Source organism: Triplophysa dalaica, chromosome 13 (assembly GCF_015846415.1).
Source record: "Triplophysa dalaica isolate WHDGS20190420 chromosome 13, ASM1584641v1, whole genome shotgun sequence".
NCBI lineage: Eukaryota > Metazoa > Chordata > Actinopteri > Cypriniformes > Nemacheilidae > Triplophysa > Triplophysa dalaica.
This window is the reverse complement of record NC_079554.1, coordinates 12676415-12701283: the sequence shown is the minus strand read 5'-3', so window position 1 is coordinate 12701283 and position 24869 is coordinate 12676415. Positions and strand designations below refer to the sequence as shown.

Below are 24869 nucleotides of genomic sequence, written 5' to 3'. Positions count from 1 at the left end.
TGACACACTTCAGAACTTGCAAAAGCAGTGAAGCGACATTTCATAACCCGAGGCCCTAACTTGGGCTTAAAACGTACCCAAGATAAGGCACAGTGTGAAGAGCTTTTAAGAAGGTTTGAAAAGCCTTTTACCTCATACAAATCTGACAGGAAGTCATGCATCAGGCAGAACCGCTAAATTAAAATCCCGACTGAACCAACGAATCACAAACAGACCACATTTGTTTTAAGTAGTCGTGACTAAGACATTTCCAGAACTCTCGTCATGATAAAGGAATGGACCAGGTCAGGAAACACACTTTCCTCATATAAAAATGTACGCACGGGCAACGGCAGAAGACAATTGCTTGAGCTTGCCTGAATAAACTAAAGTAATCTACACCCCTGGAGCTCTCAAGCATCAGGCTAAATATAGACCGAGCTACAATGACTGCTGAACTACTGCAAAGCTACCCCTCCTTTCTCCGTAAGTCTGTAAGGACAGAAGCTTGAATTCCATACACTCCAGCCAAACTGCACTCCGCTTGTTGGTTTTTAATGTGAAATCCGGCCCTGACAGGGACTCAAAGCAACCCTCACTGACGAAACGCGGGGCAATCCGGTCCAATGGGACCCAAAAATGAAGACAAACAATGTTGATAAAGTAAACAACAAGTAACACCCTTATCCTGTTTCCTTCACTGTGACAAATAACAGCAGAGAGTCAATACAAACTGGCGAGAAAAACCCCGGGGTAGAAACAAGAGACACATAGGATGGTTGTCCACAGAGAGGACGAGAAAAAGAAAGTTGATGACAGAGAATGAATAAACAAGCACAAGATAAATCTCCCATGCTCCGACGCCCCCCAAAGCCCTGACATGTGTGCGTGTGTAAATCACTCACCATGACAACAGAGGGGTGTGCGGGTGGGTGTTTGGGCATCTCCTCCTCCTCATCCTCCAGCTCTTCCAAGCCGTCGGAGAGGCCGTCAACCTCGCTGACCATCAGCAGCATGGTAGCGTGTTTGGCTTTAACGGTCAACATCTTGCACTTGGAGTTCAATGCCGAGATCTGCTCCTGGTAGCCCTTTATCTTCCGGGCCAGTTCCTGTCACAAAAACACATTATTTTATTGTTCCGCGGAGGTCCAAGTTGAGGACTAAAGTCCATTAGACGAACAAACATATGTCCTGCGAATTAGGTCCAATAGATGAGGGGAAAATGAGCTTAGCAGGGTTTAGGCAGAGAGCGGCATCGCCGAGCTAAGCTGAGAATCTCTCTCTCACTCTGTCTGTTTGCTGTAGAAAAAAAGGCACAATCAAAGGCATTTTGAGCTCTCGGCCAATCGGAACGCTGTGGAGGAAAGCTCACAAGCCGAGCCTTCAGGCACAAGCGAACTTGACTGGCGGAGAGCTCAGCCAATCAGAGCAAGCGGGAGGGACTGAGGAACGGAAGAAACCGTAACACGACGAAAACACTCCCGCCCCAACCGGCCAACTCACACTCATACACACAAAGACCCCGGGAACAGGAAATGAGCTCATTCAGAGAGTCTATCCCCCTCCTGTCGACTGAAATGTATTTCCTTCCCCCCATTGCACCAATCCTGAGGCCAGAATACAAAAGAACGGGGGGCGAGGGGGAGAACGAGAGGGGCCTGAGGAAGGGGCAGCTCCTCCTGTCTCTCGCTCTCTCTCTAACCGTCGCTCAGTTTCACACACATACACAGACGTGACAGTCTCTGATAATGAGGTCATGTGGGACAAAGCTGCAGCTGCAGCATTCGACACAGCAGAGGAAAATAACCCTGGGTGATAAAACCACAGCCCGAACGACCTAAACTCACCAAACACTGCTATCAGAGCACAGGTCCGTTTTATTTGATGTGTTTTAATCATGATTTCAACTTTCTGTGTATATGGTAAAGCGCAAGATAGGGCGTGAGAGATAGGAAGGAATTTGGTGTTATTAAGGACAACAAACCGAGGTCAAAGGTCTGAGTTGTCCCTTTAACCGCCCTTTGAAAACACGTAAGGAATTTATGACCCGGCTCATTCAAACTCAAGATTGACCGGCAAAACTAAATGTTATCAAATACTGCAGTGGTTCTTTTGGTTTCAGTGAGGGAACCAGATTTTACATTTGACCACAACTGGCGATTCAACAGTGCCACTGTGCAGAATGACTTTATATGCAGCCAATAATATGCTCAGTTTCTAAAGGTTTCTTGAATTTCAATGGTTCCGACAGTCAATCATTCTACACACAAATTGTAGTTCGAACAATTTGGTTGGCATCGATTATGAGAGAGAGAGATGAATTTGCACTGAAATACAATAGATGTTCATTGGATATGCAACCTCTGACATCAACGACACACGTTATACTGTAATATTATTTTTCTCCTTGCTTTAAAAAGTTAAAAAGCGTATTTATATTCTATTTGAACTATGTACGATTATATAATCATCTGCATTTGCTCTTGTTTTGCACTGCTGTTCACAATCAGCAACCTGCGAGTCATTGGTTGCAACCTTAAACTAAAGGACCACAACGCATTTTTGTACTTTCTGCCTAAATTTGCATTAGGGAAAATGAATTTAAAAAAAGGATGTGCGTCCTCACCTCATGATGTTGTATCTGTGTTTGAAGCTCCTGTATGTTTCCTGTGGCAACAGGGCGGTCCTGAATAACACGATGTGCCTCCTCAATAAGTCTCTGTAGGTTCTTCACTTCCTGTTCATACTGCTCATACTGCACCATGGCCTCCTGGAACAAGATGACAGACGCAAAATGAGCCATCGAAACCACAAGTTTCACGCATGTATCCTGTCATGTCATGCTGTAGGTACAATCGGTGCAGATTTACTTAAGGGACTTTATTCTGTGCGCTAACATGTTATAAATTGTCTTCAGGGTAAAAAGAATGTATGCAAGGTTGCAATTTAGTTTAACAAGACAAGAGCAATTTCCCACCTTTTCTTGATCCTTTAATTAAACTCTTAAAGAGGCTGTTTTGGTGACTGCGCTTTACAGATGTAGTGTGCAATTTCTCTGAGTAATAGTCGCAATTTAAGCTGAGAAACGCATTTAAGCATGAACAAATGAATACTGTTATATGCAAATGATGTATGTTACGACTGACTCAAATCTTTATAGGGGAAAACCACAGCACCAGCTTAGTCATAGATATTGAAATATACAGTTTATAAATGTTAGAAATGGTCTGAAAATGGAAAATTAGTTTTGCATTGTGAATGTCTATATGAAACAGCAAACTCCACACCTTTAAGATAGAAAGGACCGACTTTCTGTTTTGTGTATAGATACCTGTAGTATATTGCACTGTTGAATCGTGTTGTGTTGGAGTTGACTGCTTTCTTGCTGCAGACTTTGCGCAGTAACACAGAGCGGTAATGTTGCCATGACCTCCTCTGGCAGCCGGAGGGCGCTCTGACACATCTGCATGGCTTGCACCTGCTGCTTGAGACCCTCCATATCAGACAACAGGATCTGAGGAACAAATATTCAGCATTGGTTTCTAGCAACTATCAGTTAAACCCTCTGTACTATTTATTTAGGTTTGTAGAATATTCGATCAATTCACTGTTAACTGGTCAATGAAAAGTGGAAACTGCTCAAACCGAATGAGATTCGAGTGAATGAGGTAACAATAAGGAATGAGGATATGTGACCGTAGAAATGTTGAGCGCACCTGTCTCTGAGCCAGCTGTTCCCTGAGGCTGAGGCGAGCCAGATCAGGGGAGACCAGTGTCTCCTGGACTCTCTCTAAAGACAGATGGAGGCTTTTAACATCACTTTCCAGTCTCCCCAGGTCCTAAACACAGAGATAGAATATCATTAATCCACAGCAATGTCTTCTTCTTTTCAGTTTTTGCAGTGATTTAATGTCTGCTACCGAACACACACACTCTAAGCAATCTATTGTAAAGCACTAAAACATCACTAAGAAGGGATTTTGAATATATATTTAAGTTTAAATTATTTTACTATATGAAATGAGAGAGGTCGCAGAGTGACACAGATTATATAATTATTGCCATTATACAATGACGTATCTGTCATTATATAAATTATTTGAAAGCATAACACCAATATAGGCGTATAATAATCAATTACATCAGAGATCAAATAATGATCTAATTATAAAATACACAAGGGTGTAAAATATATTTATTTTTAATAAAACGATGACCAAATTAGTATTTCACAATGTGAAACTTCTACTCTGCCACTATATGCTATTCATCTTGCAGAATGTCCCCATTAGGATACGACATTAGAAGAAACCAAAGGCTAGGAAATAATTCAAGCCGAAACCTTTAAAATGAATGTAGCCACTATAAGTTATGAATCTACTCTTTATTAGAAAAATTCAAGCACTTAATTCCCCACATTTATTCATGGCACAATGCCAGTTTTGTAATTGGGGCATGTACTCATCATCATGGAGAATTTATGATGGCTTATTATGGAGACATTTATATGTGCATTTCACAATACATTCTCATAACACTGCAACACTTTACATTATTGACCATAATGTTTAAAATAAGGCTATAAAAGAAAGTTTAGCTAAGCAGTGTGAGTGTACAGCAATGAACAGACGGCAATAAAATCATAAAGATGGAATTGTAAATTAGATACTGTAGCTTTGTTATAGGCCACTAGATGGCGGTGTCTCTCTTACATTTATGGAAAACTTCCTGATATATTGCAGTGGATTTGAGTTGTTGAAATTACTTTTTTAAATGTACTGTATTCTGAATTTTACTTATTCAGTGAATATTTTGTACGAATGCTGTAATTCTATATATTTTTTAACCTTTTTACATTCATTTCACATAAAACTAAACATTATGGCCAATGATCCTCTCTGCGCATACGCTATATTATAGTATTATTAGTTTGATGTGGTGTGCTTTCTATTACTTTGGCTGCGTCCTGTAGGGTCAGTAGTCTTGTTTTGGATGTCTGCTGCAGCTCTTCAGCATGTCGGCTCAGTTCTGCCACCTGCTGGTGAAGAGCATCTGTCTGGATGACTTCTCCCAGCAGTCCCACCCTCTCCAACAGACCCTCAAACTCTCCCTGAAGCTCTCGCCACTCCTGCAATAAAGCCTGGTCGAGAAACATCACACATTATGATTTAAAAATTTGATGGCAATAAAATAAGGATGATGCAATAGTGGTCTGGTTAAAGACCTGGTGGGTTCTGATTTGCTCCTGCATCTGAGCAGCTGGACTCCACATGAGCTTGGCTGAGACCACAGTTTCTGCTTTCTCAGTCCAGTTGAGAGTCAACGTCAGCATTTCGTTGAATTCTTCAAAGTTTTTCTCTGCCTAAAAATGAGCAATAGGTTAAGACATAAGCCGAGGTGACAATATATAATATTTATGCTCAGAGCTTCTTTAAGATAACTTCTTTTGTGTATAAGAAAGCTCTTCTGACGTTTGGGGAGCGTGCTGACCTTCAGAAGGCTCTTGGTCTTTTCCTCTGCCAGCCTGCTGATCTGAACGTGAAGCTCATGCAGTTTGCTGAGACTGAAGCTTAGCTGCTTGGCCAGCAGAGGATTCTGCTCCCCAAACTCCTGCACCGCAACATCCAGCTCCGACAGGGCACGACCACACTCCTGCAACTCCTCAAAAAGAGTCTGGATAAAGAGAGAAAGAAATTAAAAACACACACTATACAATGATTACACATTTTAATGCAATTGAGCTGGAAAATCTGTTTTGTATTCATACTTCTGTCTCCTCTTTAGCCTCCTCAACATCCACAGCCTTCTCCTTGAGTTTCAGAGAGATGAGCTTGACTTTCTTTGCGATATCCTGAAGTCTGGAGTTGATGTCTTCTTTAATATCTCTGCTGTGCTGGACCTCTCTCTCCCGTGCCTGCACCTGAGGCAAAATTAACAGGGATGTGATGAAGAGAGGAAGCGTGTAGGTGTTAGCGTTTAAGCGTGTAGGTGTATGAACGAAGGTACCTGATCTTCTGCTGAACCCAGTGCCAGTGTGACCTCTGCCAGCTGGGTGCAGATCTCAGAAGGAAGGGTAGCATGGAGGTCTTGGTACTTTATCTGCTGACGATCTGCAATCTGCTCCAGGGTCTGCCGGTGAGACTGCATGCCTTCATGAGCCGACTAATGTTGACCAGAAAAACGAGCACATAGTTTTAGACATCCATTGACATTCAACATCTATCAATGTACATCGGTTCAAAGGTCATAAAACACTTATTTTAAAAAGGAAAAACTACAGTATGTTACATTCAAGTGTCTTCAAAGTAGCCACCCTTTACCTAAAATTTACAAAATCATACTTTTGGCATTGTATCAAACAGGTTAAGACGTCACCATAGGAAGCTTTTTAAAGAGTACTGACAAGTTCTCAACTCTTATTGATTATATATATATATTTATATAAATTATATTATACAATTTTATTTTATAATGAAATGAATTACTTTGTTACCACATTGATATTATTGTGTATACATTTTTTTCAAACATTTTGACATACATCTTCAAATCAGAGAAACATTTTAGTCCAGTGTTTTAAAACTCTTTTTGGCTTCTTTTTCTTCATTATTCTTCCTTAAGTCATTCCATTCAAAAATATTTTTGAACAAAAGTTTTGTTTTCCAATCAAAAACATTATTAAAAACATTTATGTTTAGCATTTCCAAACTTTTGACCAGCACTGTGTATATATGTGACCCTGGACAACAAAACCAGTCTTATGGGTCAAAATTGCTGACAGGAAACAGGTTTGTTTTAACGCTCTCTGTGGGTTTACTGCTGTAATGTTGTTTTGGAGAGTAGATGGACCCGAAAGCGGAAATTCTAAGGTTAACTCCCTATAAATAGCGGGCAGCAGCGAGTGAAGTTTGTATGCGTTTTTCTGGCCATTTTTGTCAGCTATTTTGCTGCACGCAGTCACAAAAATAAAGTTCTGATATATTTACGGTAGGAAATTTACAAAATATCTTTATGAAACATAAATTATATGTATATTATATAAATTATATGTATAAATTGATATTTACCTACTATCCTAAAGATTTTAGGCAATTTTAGTTCATTTTGACCCGTACAATGTTTGGTTGGCTATTGCCACAAATGTTCCCGTGCTACTTAAGACTGGTTTTGTGGTCCAGAGTCACATATATTATATTAATTATAATATGTTGAATTGTATTGTATTGTATGGTTTATTATAATATTGTCAAATTATGCAAATAAATAGACATTTTCATGCACAAATTTTAATCAAAAATATTTAGAAACAGGAAAGAGACCTGGAGTACATCAGACAACTGACTAATACATCAGACATATCAGTACTATAAAGTATAACGTCTAGTGCATAACTTCATGTGAGGAGCTGTGAAGTACCTCCAGGTCAGTGAATAGTGTATCCAGGTCTGTAGTGGGGCTCAGTAGCATTCCCTGAGTGTCCTGAATCCAACCCTTCAGCAGTCCCAGCTCCCTCACCACCTCCTCTCGCTCCAGCAGCTCTACCTGCACCTGCTGTCTGCTGGCAAACACCAGCTGCAACAGACTGAAGGCAGAATACATATTAAACCACTAACTGAAGTATTAAAAAATGTTGAATGTATGTATCTGGAGTCATACATTTCTACAAAGTGGACGGACCTGTTGACTAATCAATAAATGAATGACTGGGTGGGTGGGTGGGTGGATGTAACAATGACCACATACTTGTCATATTTCTCCTGAATGCTCTGAATCTCTTGCAGACAAGGAGTCTCTTGGTCATGTTGGTTGGGTGTGGGGTGAGGATGGAGGAAGAGGCTTAGCACATGGTGTCTGAGGAGGGTCAGGGCACTGCTCTCTCTCTCCACCTCTCTGCTAAAGGAGTCATGATATTCCAGCAGACTCTGCAGGGAGGCCATGCTGGAGGCTTTTTCCACCATGCTGTCCGGAACACGGCTGTGCAGGTCCTCAGACACAGTTCGCATTTTCTCCAGCTAATCACAGAAACATAGGGGTTACTTCATAACATCAGATTTTGCTTCCATTACTTTTAAATACTATACTTAACTGTTGTACTATAAAGTAACCAAACCATTCTTGACCACCATTGACTACCATAGTAGGAAAAATTACAAAAGTGCCCTAGAACTGTTTGCTTTTCTATATTATTCAAATATTCATCAAATATGTCGTCAACAGAACAAAGAAATGTATTAAGCATTTTTTCCTACTATGGTAGTCAATGGTGGCCCAGAACTGTTTGGCAAAGAACAACACAAGGGTGAGTAAAACATTAGAGAATTTTTATTTCAGGTGAACTGTTCCTTAATTATTCATGTCTGTGTTACATTCAGTACTGCAAGAACCATGACTTCATACTGGGTGATGTCATATCCTCAGCAGAACATTGAAACTGGGTTAAGTTACAAAGAAACAAAAAGGAAAAAGTTTGAGCTGACGATAATAAATAAAACGACTTAAATCAATGTATTTACAGCTAACATTATTAATGTTGAAATGCCTGTAAATCTATATATCTATTAAAAATGTTGTCTACATAATTTACTGTAATATAATTTTATAAATACAATGTTCTCTTATGAGGTAATTTCCTGTTAATGCAGCAGAGACTGCTAGGAAATGGGGTGAGTTGGTACCTTGCATGTTTTGCTATTTTTGTAATGGACTGTCATTGCTATCCATTACATCATTTTTGCCTGCGGCTGTTGCCCTGGTCAGATCTCAGAATAATGAAGATTTATTTAGCAAGAACATGCTGCTTACAGAATCACTGCTGTTACTTCATCATTACTAGTGCTTTCGTCATCATCTATAATTTGTGCATCGATTTCAAGTTATTAGAAAATAGTTTACTTACCTCAATGTGATGCATTACATAAATGTTTTAATATTAATTACATTATATTGTAAAATTAGCTTTTTATTTTTGCTTGTTATTTTGGAGATCTAATAATTCTTTATTGAATTTTGTCTATTTAATCAAGATTTGTTGGATAAAATCTGCTCAATTGGTAAATGATTTAACAAGTATTAACTCTTAGTATGACCCTCTTACCTTCTCAATGGTGCATCTCCAGTTATGTGCAGAATCCTTCAGGACTTTTTCCTGAGCTTTAGCAACACTACACAGATGATTCCACCGTTGTCCTAATGAACAAACTGACTGAGTAACAGTGTCATTTATGGCAAGCTGATCAAATTGCGTTTCTTGTGTTTTCAGTCTCTTAAGTTTGTCCTCAAAACCCTCAACCTGTGACACAATTTCCTGTAGAAATAGTAGAATAGGAGATATTTATAAAAACTCCATATGACATCCATAGCAAGACTGCATTTAATGGTTAATAATGTGATACTCTCTGCTTTGCAACAGACCTGGTACAAACAGAGCTTGTCTTCAGCCTCCTGAACAGAGTTTGCATTGGCCGTCCTAAACTCCTGCATCCTCTTCCCAACATCACTCATCTGATTTATAACTTCATCTACCTCTTCCTGGATGGACCTCGACTGAGCTATGTATCTAACAAAAAAACAGATAATTGAATACTTTTTATTATGTATGTCACTATATTGTTAATGTACAGTATGTAAAGCAGTACAGGAAATATTTATATTAACAATATCACAGTGTACTATAAGACAGAAAGCATTAAAGCAACTTAAAACTTAATAGGTATAAAGCTACAATCTCACTAGCATTACCGTTGTAAGCAGTCTTGATGATCTTTTAGCTGCTCGAGGATCTCTCTGGCCTTATGATGAGACTCCTCAAAATATGTCTTGATTTGTTTCACTACAGTAGGGCTCAAAAAGTCATTCATTTGAAGGATTACAGCCTGCATTTCCTCGACCATGTTCTCCAAAGTCTGTTCCTTTGCTTTCAGTTTTTCGAAGTCATTGAGACAGTTTGGGAGTCTCTCCAGGTCAACTTCACAAGGGACCTGCTCTTGCAGAGCACCGGCATCCTCAAACCACTGCTGGTTACACCGCAAGGCATGCTGGTACTTCTGAAGCAGGAACAGAAAGGACTGCAACGCCACCTGACGGTTAACATTACAGTTTCAAGAAACATTCAGGTTGCCTTCTGCATTGCTTTAATAATATAGGCAGTGCTGAAATCATATAGGCTGTAAGGCCGTAATATAATCTTACCTGTTTGGTATTAAAAGCTTGTTGAATGTCAGCCTTCAGTTCTGTAATATCCTTCAAAGCAGTTTCCAAGAATTTGGGAATCGGGTGTTGATTATTGATGTACTTCTGTTTCTCCTCACAAGACACAGCATCCAACACCCTAAGCCTAGATTTCATTTCTTCTTGAAGTGTCAAAAGTGACCTGACCTCCTCCTGCACAAGCTCGATTTTTGCTTCTTTAAACATTGAAGGACTTTTTAGTCGATCCCTAAGATTCCTAAGCCAGTCTATTAAAACTCTCAGATCAGTTTGAAAATCCTTATTTGCCATAACACACTTCTCACAGTCTTTAATGTGTGTATCAAGTCTTTGCTGTAAGGTAAGAAGTTGTTTCTTCCTGAAAATAACCTGAGTCTTAAGGGTCTCTGAGTGCAAGTGTTGGGTGAGGTCTTCTGTTTGTACTGTGAGACGCTCTGGATAGGAATGAATTTCTTCAAGAATTTTTGATAGGCTGAAAAGTGTTGATAATCTTTCCATGGCATCCGATTCCACCTCCGAGTCAAGGTTGTCAAGCTGTTCCTTCAATGTGGTGATGCTATTATCCATTTTTTCAACAATTCCACTATGATTGTCTAATAATTTTAATGTTTTCTGTAATTCTTTGATTTTATATTCAATCTGCTGGTTGAGTTTTCTGTGAAGGTCAACTAGCTGGTCAATGACTTCAGGTGTATACGGCTGACCCATGCTAAGAAAATTCTGAGTTTTACCCCTTAGATCTTTTAATCCCTGAAAGAGGTTTCCAAGACCATTCAGGAGATCTTCATAACTGCAATGCAACTTTTTTCCCTCTTCAAGACTTTGATTTGCTGACTCATTCTCCAAAGCATCACACTTCTCCTGGAGTTCTTCCAAAGCTTTTCGTGTAACATCGATGAGGGATTCGAACTCCCTCCGCTCCACAAGCACTTGTTGAATCCTATCACGTTTCTCTCTGATCAACAACAGCATGTCATTGTACTGTTGCGGCAGACCATTGAGTTTCTCATCAAGGTAGCAGTGGTCCACCTCATTTAAGCTGGGAAGAATCTCCTGTCCTGCCCTCTGGACAATGAGCAAAAGGTTCTCATACTCCGAAGCACAGTCTAGGAGCTGCTGATACTTGGTCAAAAGGTTCTGAAGGGCGTCATCATTCCCGCTCAGATCAATAATTGGAAATGTGGCTACTTCTGCCTGTTTTAGCCATTCACAAATCCTATCCAAGTCCACCTGGAAGTACTTCCGGATAACCAGCGCTTTCTCCAGGTGTTGTAGATCTTCATTGCTCTTTTGCAAGGAGCTGTCAAAAATGACTTGTAACTCCTCCAGCTTCCGAAGGGTCTCCTTCTTTTCCTCCTCTGTAGCATCCTTCACCAATTCTCTTCCCTGTGTCCAAAGTGACGTCAGCTCTACCTGATACGCTCTTAGGCTGCTGGTAAAATTCTTACAGGTGGACACCTGCTTGTTCAGTACAATTGGTAAAAGTGCCACATGATCACCAGCAAGTGCCCTTTGCTCCTGCTTTTTGATCCATTCGGTTGCCCTATCGAGGGCTTGGAGGAACTGTGTCCGTTCTGTAAACACCTTACTGAGGCTTTTACGATATCGGGCTGCCTTCGTTGCAAGTGCTTCCACCTCTGCCTGAGCTTCCTGGACCAACGTCTGCAGTTTACGTCTTTCATGGAGACCTAGACGTGAGGACAGGCTGTTGGAATCAGTCACAGCCTCTGCCACAAGCTTCTGCTTTGCCTCTGCCACGAGCTTCTGCTTGGCCTCCAGTTCTCCGCAGAAGCTCAAGTGATCAAACAGAAAGCTTTGAGCCAAATCTGGAGGGGGGCTGGTCTTAAGCACCTCAGAGAGGGCTGGCTGATGTAGCTCTGCCCATTCTTGAGCCTCTCGCAGATGGTCCTCAATTTGACTGACTTCTTGTAGCATTTGGGTCGAATCTTGGATTTTCTGTTGGACAAGTGTTTCCACCTGGGTCCACCGTTGCTCCAGGTAACCCACCTGCTCTTTTACAAGGTCTCTGTCCTCCAAGCTCAGACGAGGTAGGATCCCATGTCTATTATTTCTGAGGTCATCAAGGACACATCTTTGGTCCTGTAGGTCTGTGGATAACTTCTTTAAAGCATCCAGACACTCGGCGGTGCTCTCAATGTCTCCCCTGGAAAAAATGAGTCAATACTAATCACATGATGGCTGACAAAAACATCATCAAGAACACATGGTAACTATCAAGCATTAATATGCTGTACAAATGTTGAAAGGGAACGTCGCATGCCTGGCTAATTGATCCCATTTCTTGGACAGCTGGTCAAACAACTCCTCCACCATACAAATGCAGTCATGATAGTCCCCGCTCCTCTGCAGATCCTCTTCTTTCTGCTCCAGCAGCTGCGCAGCCTGTCTGCCCAGATCCAGCCAAGCGCAACGCAGACGCCCGACTTCCAGAAGCTCAGGGGACTCCTGACCAGCCGTTAGCCTATTAATGCTTTCTCTCAACTGGGTCAGCTCAACCTGCCTGGCTCGCATCTCCTGAATAAAGTCCTTTGTGGCAAGAAATATAGGGTTTTATTATTAAATGCAGGCTGTCTTTATTTGATATCCTGCCAAATGGATGACGGTCTGTGTTACTGGTTAAGAGTGAGCTTTGAGGTAATTGAGGATTTCATTCATTCTATTGTTGACTCTTCTTTGTACATTTAGAGATGGAAATATCTATTATTTTTGCAGACAATAAAGGGGTCTGCCTGGACTTTGTCATTACAGGCACTGACAAATCAATTCTCACATCTGTAATTACATCTTTATTAGTGAATCAAGCTTCCTGCCAGGAAATGTAACGGAGGGCAAAAGTCACCAGCGCTTTCAGCAATACACAATAGAACGCCAATGACAAGCTGATGAACAGTAAAAGCGCTTTTCGCACAAAACACGTGTGCGTTGACTTGATGCAATATTAAATATTGAATTAGTAAATAAAATTAGATTCTTTATTATAATGAATAATTATTTTGCTCTCTTCAAATGGCTGTCACATGGTCACTAAGTTGACGCTTACCTGTGCCTGGTCCAGTTGGTTCTGGGCAACTTTTGGCTCTAGCTCAGCTGGCCTTCTCAACATGCTCTGGAGGAGTTGTTCTGACTCAAGGAGACGGCATTCAAGGTTAGAGCGCATGTCCTTGATCTCTTTCCAGCTATCTGCAAGATCTTGAGATTCCAGCATCTTCTCCTCGATCTATAATCAGGGGAAAAGGTGTTCGATCAACTGATTCAAACAGGACATTTATCAATGCATATATCTAGATAAACTGTTTAATTGTACATATGCATGCTGTAAGAATACTTTGCACATTGTATGTAACCATTCCAAATGAGTTGAAATGAAGAGGTTTGGTAAATGCATAAAAAGTAAAAATATCTGAAAATCTTTTTCATATCATCCTTTATATAGATTTTAAATGGATAGTTCTCCCAAAAATGAAAATTCTGTCATCATTTACCCACCTTCTTGCCATTTCAAACCTGTATGACTTCCTTTATTCTGCTGAACAAAATAACTTATTTTAAAGAATTTGGTAACAGAACAAAGGCGATACCCATTGACTTGCATTGGTTTTGTGTCTATACAACAGAAGTCAATGGGTATCATCATTGTTCCGTCGCCAACATTCTTCAAAATAACGTCTTTTGCATTCTGCGGAAGAAAGAAAGTCATACAAGTATGAAATGAGAATAGTGTGAGTAAATGATGACAGGACTTTTGTTTTTATATGAGCTATCCCTTTAAGAGCAGACCTGATGTGAGTCACTAACCTGAAGTTTGACCTCCTGTATCTCAGCGGCAGTCTCTCGTACCTTCCCATCTGACAGATCACAAGTGGAGCACACCAGCTGCAAGTATGTACTAGCCTGCTCCTGTAGAGTTCGATCCTGCTTCATCTAATGGGGCATTTAAGAAACCGCAGGAACCATATAAGATATACTGTAGTCTGCAGTACATCTAGTTTTATGGCTTTCCAGTTCATTACGTGTAAAATAAAGCTACTGAACGTATAGAAAGTGAAATAAAAATGCAATGTAATAACGTATACCTGTGCCAGGGCCTCCTGTAGGCAGTGTGGTGCATGCACTGGAAGTTGCATCTCCTCCTGCACATTTGAAAGCCACGTCTGACACTGCTGCAAAGTATCCCGCTCACTGACATGCTTCTGCAGTTCCCGATCCAAACTCTGATACACCTGTGCAGACAAAGAGAAGATACTTAAACTCTGTAGCTCAATTGGTAAAGCATGGCATTAGCAATGCCAAGGTCATGGGTTGGATTCTTGGGCAATACAGACACTGATGAAAGTACAAATAACATCATTCAACAGAAGCCAAACGAAATACATTCCAATTTATGCAAAAACTACAAATCACAAGGTTTTTACAGTATTTAGCTGTTTAAATCCTATTAACAGCCTGACTCTGACATATTCAAGAGGAAAATGACATAAGTGGGACACATTCGGTCAAAATAAAGCAAAGCCCATTTGACAGGTGTTGAATGCTCTGGCATCTCTAATCCCGTGAGCAGAAAACTGACGCTGATTGACATTCTTAATTCAAAAGCCCTCGCGGGGGGCAGGCAAAGACCGGCTTGCTTTGGCAGACGGCGGGTGTTGGCAGAGCACGTGCAGACTGCGGAACTCATTGACCAGATTGCCAGGTGGCGGGATTTTCGGGGCGGCATTGTTCTGGCAAGGTTGGCGCGAGATGTTCGCAGGGGGTAGAAACTAGTAAATAGAAAGGGAGGGGTTTTATCCATGTCTGGGGTTGTGTTGACTGATTTGGGCAAAATAAAACTGCTATGGGGTGAGGTATTAATAGACTCCGAGAGCAACGGAGAAGGCAATGCGTCAGATGGCAGAGAGTGGCTATCGGGTGCCATATTAGGGGTGAGTGTGATTAGGGTTTTTAGAGGAAAGCAGGTGGCAGCTTTTGGTGGGATGCTGCAGTTGGGGGGGGTGCTGATTGCCAATAAGGGGGGTCTGTGCTCACTTTCATTGCCTCAAGCTTAAATGATTTGCTTTAAAGGAGTGCCTAGTGATGGTTTTGCCGGTATGCATGAGTCAAATGTCAAGCGCATTTTATTGCCAGGCCTCTCTGGTTTATTAACTGCTGGTAAGGGTTGATTTAATCTGTTTAAAATACAAATGCATTGAGTCGAGTATTTTGTCAACACTTCACTTGGTGCAAATATAAAGCCAGACTGGGTGGATTAAAATAATCTGGGGATTCTGGCAGAGTGGAATTAAATTGGCACCCGGCACATGAGTTTGCTGGAAGAGTGTGAGGAAAAAAAACACAGTGACACTGGCACAATAACTGGAAATTAAACTATTAATTAACATTGAACATTTAGTTTTGTAAAATTAACTACAAGCAAACAATATTAGGGCTTTTAAGGACAGGATCACAGTTCTGACTACAGAAGCAGTGGGTCTATATTTACAGTACTCTTTATTTTAGGCACACGCCATGTAGGTCTAGTGATGGTGTGTTGGCAAGAGGACTCACACGCTGGGCAGTGCTGCAGATGGCAGAGTAGCTGTCTTTTGCTCCCTGCTGGTGATTCTGAATTTGCTGGCGAAGTCGAGCCTGGAGGCGCTCGCTGCAGCCGGACAACAGCTCCTCTCCATTGTCCTTCAGCGCAGCCAGACGCTCCTCAAAGCCCGCAATCTCCTCCATAATAGCCTGAAATGAGGTGACAATATGTGCACATTCATGCTGAGTCTACAAAACAAATCCTTGTCCAGAAGGTGCGTTTTCAAACAGGCCAAAATGGTCCAATTCTGTTTTGAAAAGCATAATTTTTATTTAGGTTTCTATTTGATTGGTTATTTGAGGAGTACTGGTTTTCTGTAGAGCCATGTGATTGGTCACCTTATGTGTGGCCAGCTGCTGAGTTGCAGCTTCCAGACCGCCGCTCGATGATGGGTCAGGTGTCACCATCCTGCTGGACATCTGCAGTAGCCAGCGCTCGATTTCCTGAAGCTCTTTGTGGTACGCTTCCTGTTTCTTCACCTGCCCCTCCAGTCTTTGAACATGGGTCTTAGGAAATACATTCACACCATTTAATTGATGGGGCACTCAAACGAAAGCATCTATTATAAATGCAGAGCTGGAAGTGATCACGCACAGAAATAGCTTCCGACAGCTGCACGCATGTGACGGATCATTGGAAAATGATAGCACTCTGTACTAACTGCAATCAGTGGATGTCATCTTTTAGGAAATAGCACAGAGAGCTTCCACATTAATATTCAAAAGCTTAAAGTTGACAATTTCTGTAACCCAAAAAGTCCCTAAGAATGAAATAAGCTGTACTGCACATTTAAGATTTTATGCAGTAATGAGCACTGTTGTTATCAGCATGTGAAATACATAAGAATTCTGAACAAGTGTTGATATATTATATAGATGTGGACGGGTTGTGCGATGCAGTATTGCTCTGATAGCTCTGATATACATAATGGCATGTTCTGAATGACCCATTTTTGCAGCGTAGGTTCTACAAATGTGCTCGGAGGACTGGAACGGCTTTGCCATTTGAATGTATATACCTAAATAGTGAATCAAACAACTACCCTTTCGAAAAGAACAGCATTTGGTGGCTTAGGTTTGTTTGATGCAGGTTTGCGGTTTTGTGCTGGTTGAAGCTTGTCATGTGCTGGTTTAAACTGGTCATGTGCTGGTCCTTAGCTGGTTCAAGCTGTTCAAACCAGCATCAAAACATACCTAACCCAGCATATTTTGTTTTTTTTCAACAGGCCAAAACACTATTTTTACAATCAGATTTTATTTAAAGCAGATCTGCAGTGAATGTCAGTTACCCGTGCTGAGAAGCACAGCTCCTGATAGTCCGTCTGCAATCTGGTCAAATTGTCTGTGATAGACGGGGAGTGCAACAGCGTCAGCAAGGTTTCCCCTTTCTCTAGAACGAAGCTCACGGCTGAATCACGAGACAGCAACATCTGCTCCACGGCCTGGACACAACCCGCACAACTCGAAATTAACAAAAACATTTCAAAATACAGAAAAACTGCACTTTAAATTGACATTGACTGTACCTTGTACTTGGTCAGCTGTGCTTTTCTCTGGTATAGTTCTGCTCTGGGTTCAACAGTGGAGCTGAGCAGACCCCGAGTCTCCCTAAGCCACTGCATTTGACTCTTGTAGCGTTCTTGAAAATCTTTATAAAGCACAATTCTCCTTTCAAGGGTCGCGTGTTCTTCTTGTAGCCCCAGCGTAAGCTTTTCAAGTTGTGATCTGCCCGTCTGCACATCCCTCTCCAGCTTTGATGCTCCGGGGTCATCCAGAAAGGGTACCGCCTGTTCTGAACGTTCCCGAAGCGTTTTCAGAAGGCTGTGACCGTGATCCATATCTCCCTGTAGAGACTGCGGGGTGAGAGAACATCATCAACTTCTTTTAAAACAAACAACATGAAATATGACAAAAAGAGGAATAACAACCGAACAAGAAAATCTATAAATCCAAAGGGAAAATCAGGCCTTCCCAATACAGGCTTTCCCAAGACAGCTCATGACAGCTTCTATTCACGTGTGGTTATAGGTTGGAATTGTGCTTCTCTGAATTGGATCTCTGACGGGTGCTTTGAAGCCTGCCGGGCTCCTGACACCTGTGTGCGGAGACCCGGGGAGGCCCAGGTCAGAGATATGAGAGGAAGCACCAATTACCCAGGCCTTGGCACAGTGGGGTTTCCCCCAGCAACAAGCCCGCTCGGCCCCTCCTACTCTCTTCTGCTCTTTACCTTTACGCAGGAAGCATCACGATATGATATCAGCCTGTGGTCTGTATAAAGAGCAGTACACAAGAGGCTCCCGGCTGTACAGCTGAATCTGGGGCTACTGCTGGGTTGCTGACAGGGAAAGGAGACCCAGTGTTTTAATGATGATCTCCGAGCACATGCGAGCAATGCGGAACGATGTAAGAGCGAAGATAATTGGGGCCAGATATATGTTACAGTGGGCTGTCAAAAAAAAGCATATTTAATTGGATGGTTATTACTTCTGAAATAAATGCGGCTAGTATATTGGTGCCGTTTAACAGACCGTACATATGTGTGTGTGTGGGTGGGTGGACGTCACCATGTGACTTGCCGTCTGCACAATGCCATCATTCCAACAATATGAACTCCATTATATATATGTAAGCATGAGCCAAATGAGCATTGCATGTGGATATGACTTGTAAAGTATATGTTTGTGTGTATGCTTGCATGTTTGTGTGTGATATAGAAGAGTGTGCACACGATGCTGAAGCTGTAAGGGCATTGCATCAATTACACAGTCTGTGCCAGCAGGGTCCACAGACAGACCGCTCCTTCATCTCAGATCTCACAGTGGGGGAGTATGTGGAGGGGATACGTGTATGTGTGTGTGCACATAGTGTGCAACTGCACTAAAGCTTTTTTGCTTTGTCTTCTTAGGGATATGATCAATATGCTACACAAAGAGACTCGCACATGTGCACACACACATGCACTGGCTTTACAATCTCAAATATGGGCATAAAACTGTGCCAGCCCCACTGAGAGTAACAGTCTGTAGCGTGTGTCTGTCTGTAATTGTATCCGGCCGAATCAATAGCTCTAAACCACAGGATACAGTTCATATGTTCATTTTTCCTTTTAGTCTATATTAGATGTGCCTGAAAGTATATGCTGTAGATAAGTATGTTTAAGGTATAAGAAATGTAAAATATATGCCTAGATATGTCGGTTTTGGACAATTGAATTGAACAAATCTGTCAATCATATGTGCATAGCCTTTGGTCTCTTTATAAATTAAAAACAAATACAAAATTATCTTTTTGGCTTTCAGTGAAGATGGATAAGCATGAAACCCATATGCTTTTAAAAGTAAATTTTTACTGAAATTCAATATGATGTAGTATTTGTCATCCCATACCTCCAGCCTCTTCATCTTCTTTTCCATGGTAACACGGTCAAGAGCTTCATTTTTCTCTGTAAAAATTTTGATATTCTTCCTCGCGCCAGTCAGCCAATCAGAGAAGGTCCTGAAAGCAGTCTGCGCCTCTGTGATGCTCTGCGTCTCCTCCTGGAGTTGTCTGAGGGTCTCCTGAATGACAAAAGAGAAAATCTGAAAGCCTCATTGTCAAGAACACTCACTTTTCTCAATACCAGCATGTCGTGTTTTGATCGATTCCTTGCTGCACGGTGGTGGCCATTCGCACCTGGGGGCTCAAAGCTAAGCTATTTTGCCGCATTCTTCACTTGACATGCAGATCCCTCACGCGCGTGGCACCAATTAACGCTTTGGGCTGTGCTGAGCTCGCACCTATCCGCAGACGCATTATGGCCCCTCGCTGTAGCGCATGCGACGGCCTGTTGTTTCTGTTTTCAGTAGTCAGGGTGTGTGCGTAAACGCATGTTAGGCGGAAGTGAGCATAAAGGAGAGGTGTTAGAGCAAGTGTTAAAAACAATTCTGTTGTTGCCATGAAACAGCAGCAGCAATTGATGGGCAAGATTGGCTCGTATATTGTTTAATTACAAGCTTAGGTCTCTTCGCGGGAGAGACATTGATTTTCCACCAGAGCTTTTATTTTTGTCCTCCTAGAGGGGCAATGGGAATAAACAAGAGCTGGTTTACCATGCTGGAGAGCTTCCAAAGTTTTGATGGCTGAGGAATTAGACTTATCAGTGTGTTTTGGCAGCAAATGCGGGTGAGTCAATGACAGTAGGTTTTAATAAAATAAAACAGCACTGAAGGCCAAATACATACAGAAAGACCTGAGTGTAAGTTAGAAAGGTTTTATGTATAGTGTTTTAAGTATAGTGACATATATGGAATTCTAATTTTGGTTCCCAGAATGCTTTGCATGAGGCTGTTATTTTATATTTTTTTGCTGTAAAGCTAAAAACTTTTTAATCATAAATGTTCATTTATCTTTGAACAAACTGATGCCTATACATTAGATAAATATAAATCTACAGTAGGTTACTGGCAACTACCTCAATAACTACAATAAAAATGTTTACGGTATATGTTTTGCCGTATCATTACAATAAATAACATTTCAAAATTGCTACATTTGCATTGCAATAACAATGAAAATGCTATATTTTACAAAAACAAGCTTAAACAACAATACAAATATTTTGGATAAAAAAATGCAAACATTTTCAAAATAGAAAAAATTATAAAATTTCAAGATTTCAGTTTTAGAATTTAAAAGCGCTGACTTGCCTGTATCTGTAGTAGCAAAGCATGATAGCGCGTAGTGAGTTGTGTAACCCTGGTACTGATCCGACCACTGACATGAGCATCCTCTACGACCTGCTGTGCAAGAGCGCTTAGACCCTCCACCTCAGCCTGACGCTGAGCCGCTTCAATCTGCCATCGCTGCATAAACACAACAACATGAAAACATCAAAATCTTTCAAACTATTGCTCATGAAGAGAATCCATATCTACAGCTGCATTCACCTTCAACTGCTGTAGCTGGGTCTCCTTTGCAGTGACATCAGAGCGACGATGGCTTCTTACTTTAACTTTGAGCTCCATGTCTACTAACCAATGGTCCAGGTTTTGAAAAAGACCCTCTAGTCGCTGAACCCTTGCGAGGGCCTGCTCTACCTGGACTTTGGTTTCTCCGAGCCGGTCCTGGTACCCCTCCCATTCTGTCTGTGCTGTTTCCAGGGCCCGATCTTCGATTTGAGGAGCTCCCCATGGAACAACCCTTTCTCGACTCGCAAGAACTGAACTGAGCAAGTTATGTCCCTTTGGACAATGAGACTGGAGAATCTGTAAATCATTTCAGACACATGATGGCTTTTTTCAAGCTTAAGGTTTGGGAATGTTTTTTGCCAGAATCTCTCAAATTAAATCAGTACTAACCTGTAGTTCTTTTAAAGTATGCTCCAGAGAACTGATATCTTCATCCAGAGGTGATAAACTAGCCAGACTGCTCTGTTCTTGCTCCAGCCAGTCTTCAAACATGTGTAGTCCGCGCTGGTACTCTTGGTGGAGCAGAACCAATTCTTCTGCTTTACTGACAGATGCCTGAAACACCAACAGGATCTTATATATAATATACAGTATGTAATGCATGGCATCTCATGAACGCCTTGTACAGATCATTGCTGGACATTGGGTTGACAGTCTTCTACTACTATGTGGCAAAAAAATCCTCTTAACATAACTATACACATTTAGATCATGCATGATGTGGATACCTTGGCATTATCTTTAATAGCTGCATATTTCTCATTAAGTTTCTGAATCTCCTGTTGGGTGACTGTGTGTTCAGCCATGTTGGAACCCTTGGTTGCAATCGTCTGTAAGGGGCTGGAATGGCTGAGAACTTCTTCATAGAGGAGCTGTACAACAAGAAAAAAACAAAGCATATAAAGCAATTCACGCTATCAGTCGACTAGTATGAGCCAACTCAGCTGCAACATTTTAAAAAACCCCAGAAGTCAAGGAGGCGCTCTGATTTCTCTGATCAAATTTAAAGTTTTGTTGCCTTGGCACGGCCCAGATTCGCAGTCTTGTCTCTCATTTCGGCGTAGTGTTTGTCTGAGTTGCCAAGACTCTCTTCCACTCGCTCCATCCAGGTCCCAAACTGACTGACATCATCCTGGTAGCTGGTCCAGTGTGACAAGGCTCCTTCCAGCTGGCTGGAAATGCATAAACAACATAACCTGAGGCACAATTCTCCATCATTCCCACACTCATATTTGAAAAGCATCCTGAACGTACTGACATAAGGTTTTAAGTCTAAAAATTCTGTCTGAAAGCTGTCTGACCTTTTGCATTGTATGGAAGAGGACAAGAGTGAATCCCAGGAGTCTTTGAGGTCTTGGATCTGCTTGCGAACTACTGGTACCCCCTCGGCTGAAGTGTTTCTCTGGACAGACTCTCCTTTAGTAATAAGCATCTTTAATTGGATTTCTCTTCCCTGACAAGCTGTCAGTAGAGTCTGGAATTGACAAAAAGTATATTACACTGACATATGATAGCAGACAGCTAATTGCTACATGCTAAATGTTTGTATAACAGTTCTAGATTATTAAAGAATGTAACATCTGTACAATATATTTACCTCAAGCTGGCCCATTCTGGTAATGAGGACACTCTTGTCAGATGTGGGGGATCTGCAGGTCTGTAGTACCTGCTGGGACTCTGAAACCCAGTTCTGAAGTTCCTGCAAGCCCTGTGAGAAAAGCTGATGCTCTCCAACCACTCGTTCTACCCTGGACACCTTCTCCTGCAGATGGAAAAGAAAAGAGGTCAAGACAAGAAAAAAATATTCAACGTAATTCATAGTTATTAAAATTTGATTTTAGTTTGATTTTAAATTAACTTTAAGTTAGCTTATTTTTAAATTATTTATTCATAAATTATTTGTTTTTTTTATGTTGCTATATAAGATTAATATATTTTAGGTTTTGTTTATCATTATAATTGTATTGCTTTAAACTTTATTTTTGAGGCAACATTTCAATTTTTATTAAGTTTTTCCAATATTTTTTTTTTCTCAATGAACACAAACGTTTTCAAAATTTAAGCAAGCTAAAACAACAGAATTTAAACACTATGAATGGCATAGCAATTTATTTATAAGCGTACAAAGGAGAAAGAGGACAACTAAAAGCCTACAAGGCTTCAAAACAAACCTAGTTGTTACATAAATAAGAAAATACTTAAAATCGCAATAAACCTTTAAAAAAAACGAAGTAACACATTTTCTTCCATCAAAGATAATGTTAATAATGTACAAAGCAAACACAGGACAGGTGAGGTATACACACAGGTAGAGGAGGTTACCTTAATCAGGTTGCTGAGGGCCAAGTAGCATGCAGCTAGCTGACACACTCGATGCACAAAACTCTTCCCAGCACCCTGACCATCCCAGAGGCCATGCGCTCTCTCTCTCAGCCCTGCCAGTTCAGACTCTCTGGAGCGCATCTCTTCCAGCAACCTCTGAGGATGAGCAACCAGGGGTCACAGTGCAAGCAGGGGTCAAAGGAAATAGAATGAGGAGGGTTCATGCCGTGAAATATCACACAGACAAAAAAAACTGATTTTGGCAACGTCCAAGGAAAACTTTTACTTAACACACTTAAAACATCAAAGGCACAAAAGACCACCCAAACCAAATTTCTTGCTTTTTTCTTTAGATAGAAAAAAGAGCACAGTGTGAAATTGTCATTTAGGCAGACACAGTTCATGATAATAGAGTATATCATGTTGGGTGCACTCTAGGGATAAAAGGATTAGGAGGCAAAGTGTATAAAAGCGGTGAACGGGACGAGGGGAGGGCTAGATAATCACTCAGAGGACCTCGACACACTCAACGGATACACTGTTGGAAATGTAATTGCCGATGGAGCAAACAAAAGGGCCCAGCGGGTGACAAAGCAATACAAAAATGAGAGATTTCGCGATAATGCAAAAATAGAAATATTTATCTTTCCGACTTCTGTTCTACTTTCATATAATACGATATTTGTTTTTTGTTCTCTTGAGTGTAGATCGAGAAGAACGCTGAAAAAAATTAATTAGGCCCGCATCTCTAATCCTTCATATTAGCTAAAAGCTTGAATCAGCAGAATCAGTAATGACAGACAGGGCTTGTTTCATTATCTCCAACAGATACAGCGTCTGTTGAACCGATTTAATTGAGTTTAAGTACCGCAAATTCCTCTGCCACAGTTAGCTGATTTGATCTGATAATGTCATGAATTGCTGGGTTCAGATGTGGCGCATTTTAAGCAGTCGGATGTTAAAAAACATACTGCAAATATGAATTAATTATATTACACAGACTATCTAAGTAAGGTCAGAGAGAACAGGAAGGTAAACAGCAACGAGTGATTTTACCGTATACAGTCAATAGGATGATGGGTGGGATGGAAGGATACCTGAAGTTTGGCGAGCTCTTGTCTCTTGGCTGGGAGATCGTGAAGACGTGCGCTGCTTTCCTGCACGCTCATCTCAGTTCTGTTCAACCAGTCTTGCAGGGGTTCCACGCTTGCTTCAAAGTCCTCCATCTGAGACTGCAGAACCTGACAACACATGTTAATGTAACACGTGTAGCTCATTCTGCAACATTGCTTTCATAGAGTTCAGATTTTTCTTAAAGCCCAACACAAAAGACGTTTCAATTTAAACCCACCACCATTCAACATTTTTGGTCTCTCACTCATTCTTTATTAATACTTTTCACATTTACGAACAAGACTAACTTAACAACACTTATAGACTGTTTACTCTCCTGCCTTCCGGTAGGCGCTTCAGGTGCCTCCGGGCAAGAACCAGCAGACTAGGAAACAGCTTTTTTCCCAGAGCTGTTTCATTATTGAACTCTGCTCCCCACTGATTTCACTACCTCTCATAACTTTAACTTAATGCTGCTATTATAATGTTTACATTGCACTACAGGGCTGCCATGCATGACGGAACTGTACACACCAGTACTTCATGTATCTGCTCTACCGGACTGTTTACACGCATCATTTGCACTCTATACTGCTCACTTGCACACCAGGAACATTACACTGAATGCTCATTTGCACTAATGGACTACTCTCATAACTGCATTAACTCATCTACTGCACTGTAACTTTCATAACTGCATTAACTCATCTACTT

The 24869-nt window shown here is 41.2% G+C and overlaps 1 protein-coding gene across 1 annotated transcript in view; it reads right to left on the bottom strand.

Moving 5' to 3' along the window:
- LOC130434061 (nesprin-1-like) overlaps positions 1–24869 on the bottom strand; it is a 77202-nt gene that overhangs the window by 35895 nt on the left and 16438 nt on the right. Inside the window, 33 exon segments of the mRNA XM_056763938.1 lie at positions 885–1088; positions 2606–2749; positions 3311–3493; positions 3696–3818; positions 4934–5119; positions 5204–5341; positions 5470–5652; positions 5747–5899; positions 5986–6141; positions 7396–7561; positions 7723–7991; positions 9074–9283; positions 9391–9535; positions 9718–10055; positions 10168–12349; positions 12467–12732; positions 13247–13423; positions 14002–14127; positions 14280–14426; positions 15748–15924; positions 16114–16281; positions 17064–17216; positions 17301–17627; positions 19161–19331; positions 20460–20615; positions 20700–21017; positions 21111–21275; positions 21449–21592; positions 21739–21892; positions 22022–22194; positions 22318–22482; positions 23043–23198; positions 24140–24283. Of these exon segments, the coding sequence (XP_056619916.1) occupies positions 885–1088; positions 2606–2749; positions 3311–3493; positions 3696–3818; positions 4934–5119; positions 5204–5341; positions 5470–5652; positions 5747–5899; positions 5986–6141; positions 7396–7561; positions 7723–7991; positions 9074–9283; positions 9391–9535; positions 9718–10055; positions 10168–12349; positions 12467–12732; positions 13247–13423; positions 14002–14127; positions 14280–14426; positions 15748–15924; positions 16114–16281; positions 17064–17216; positions 17301–17627; positions 19161–19331; positions 20460–20615; positions 20700–21017; positions 21111–21275; positions 21449–21592; positions 21739–21892; positions 22022–22194; positions 22318–22482; positions 23043–23198; positions 24140–24283 (8067 nt within the window).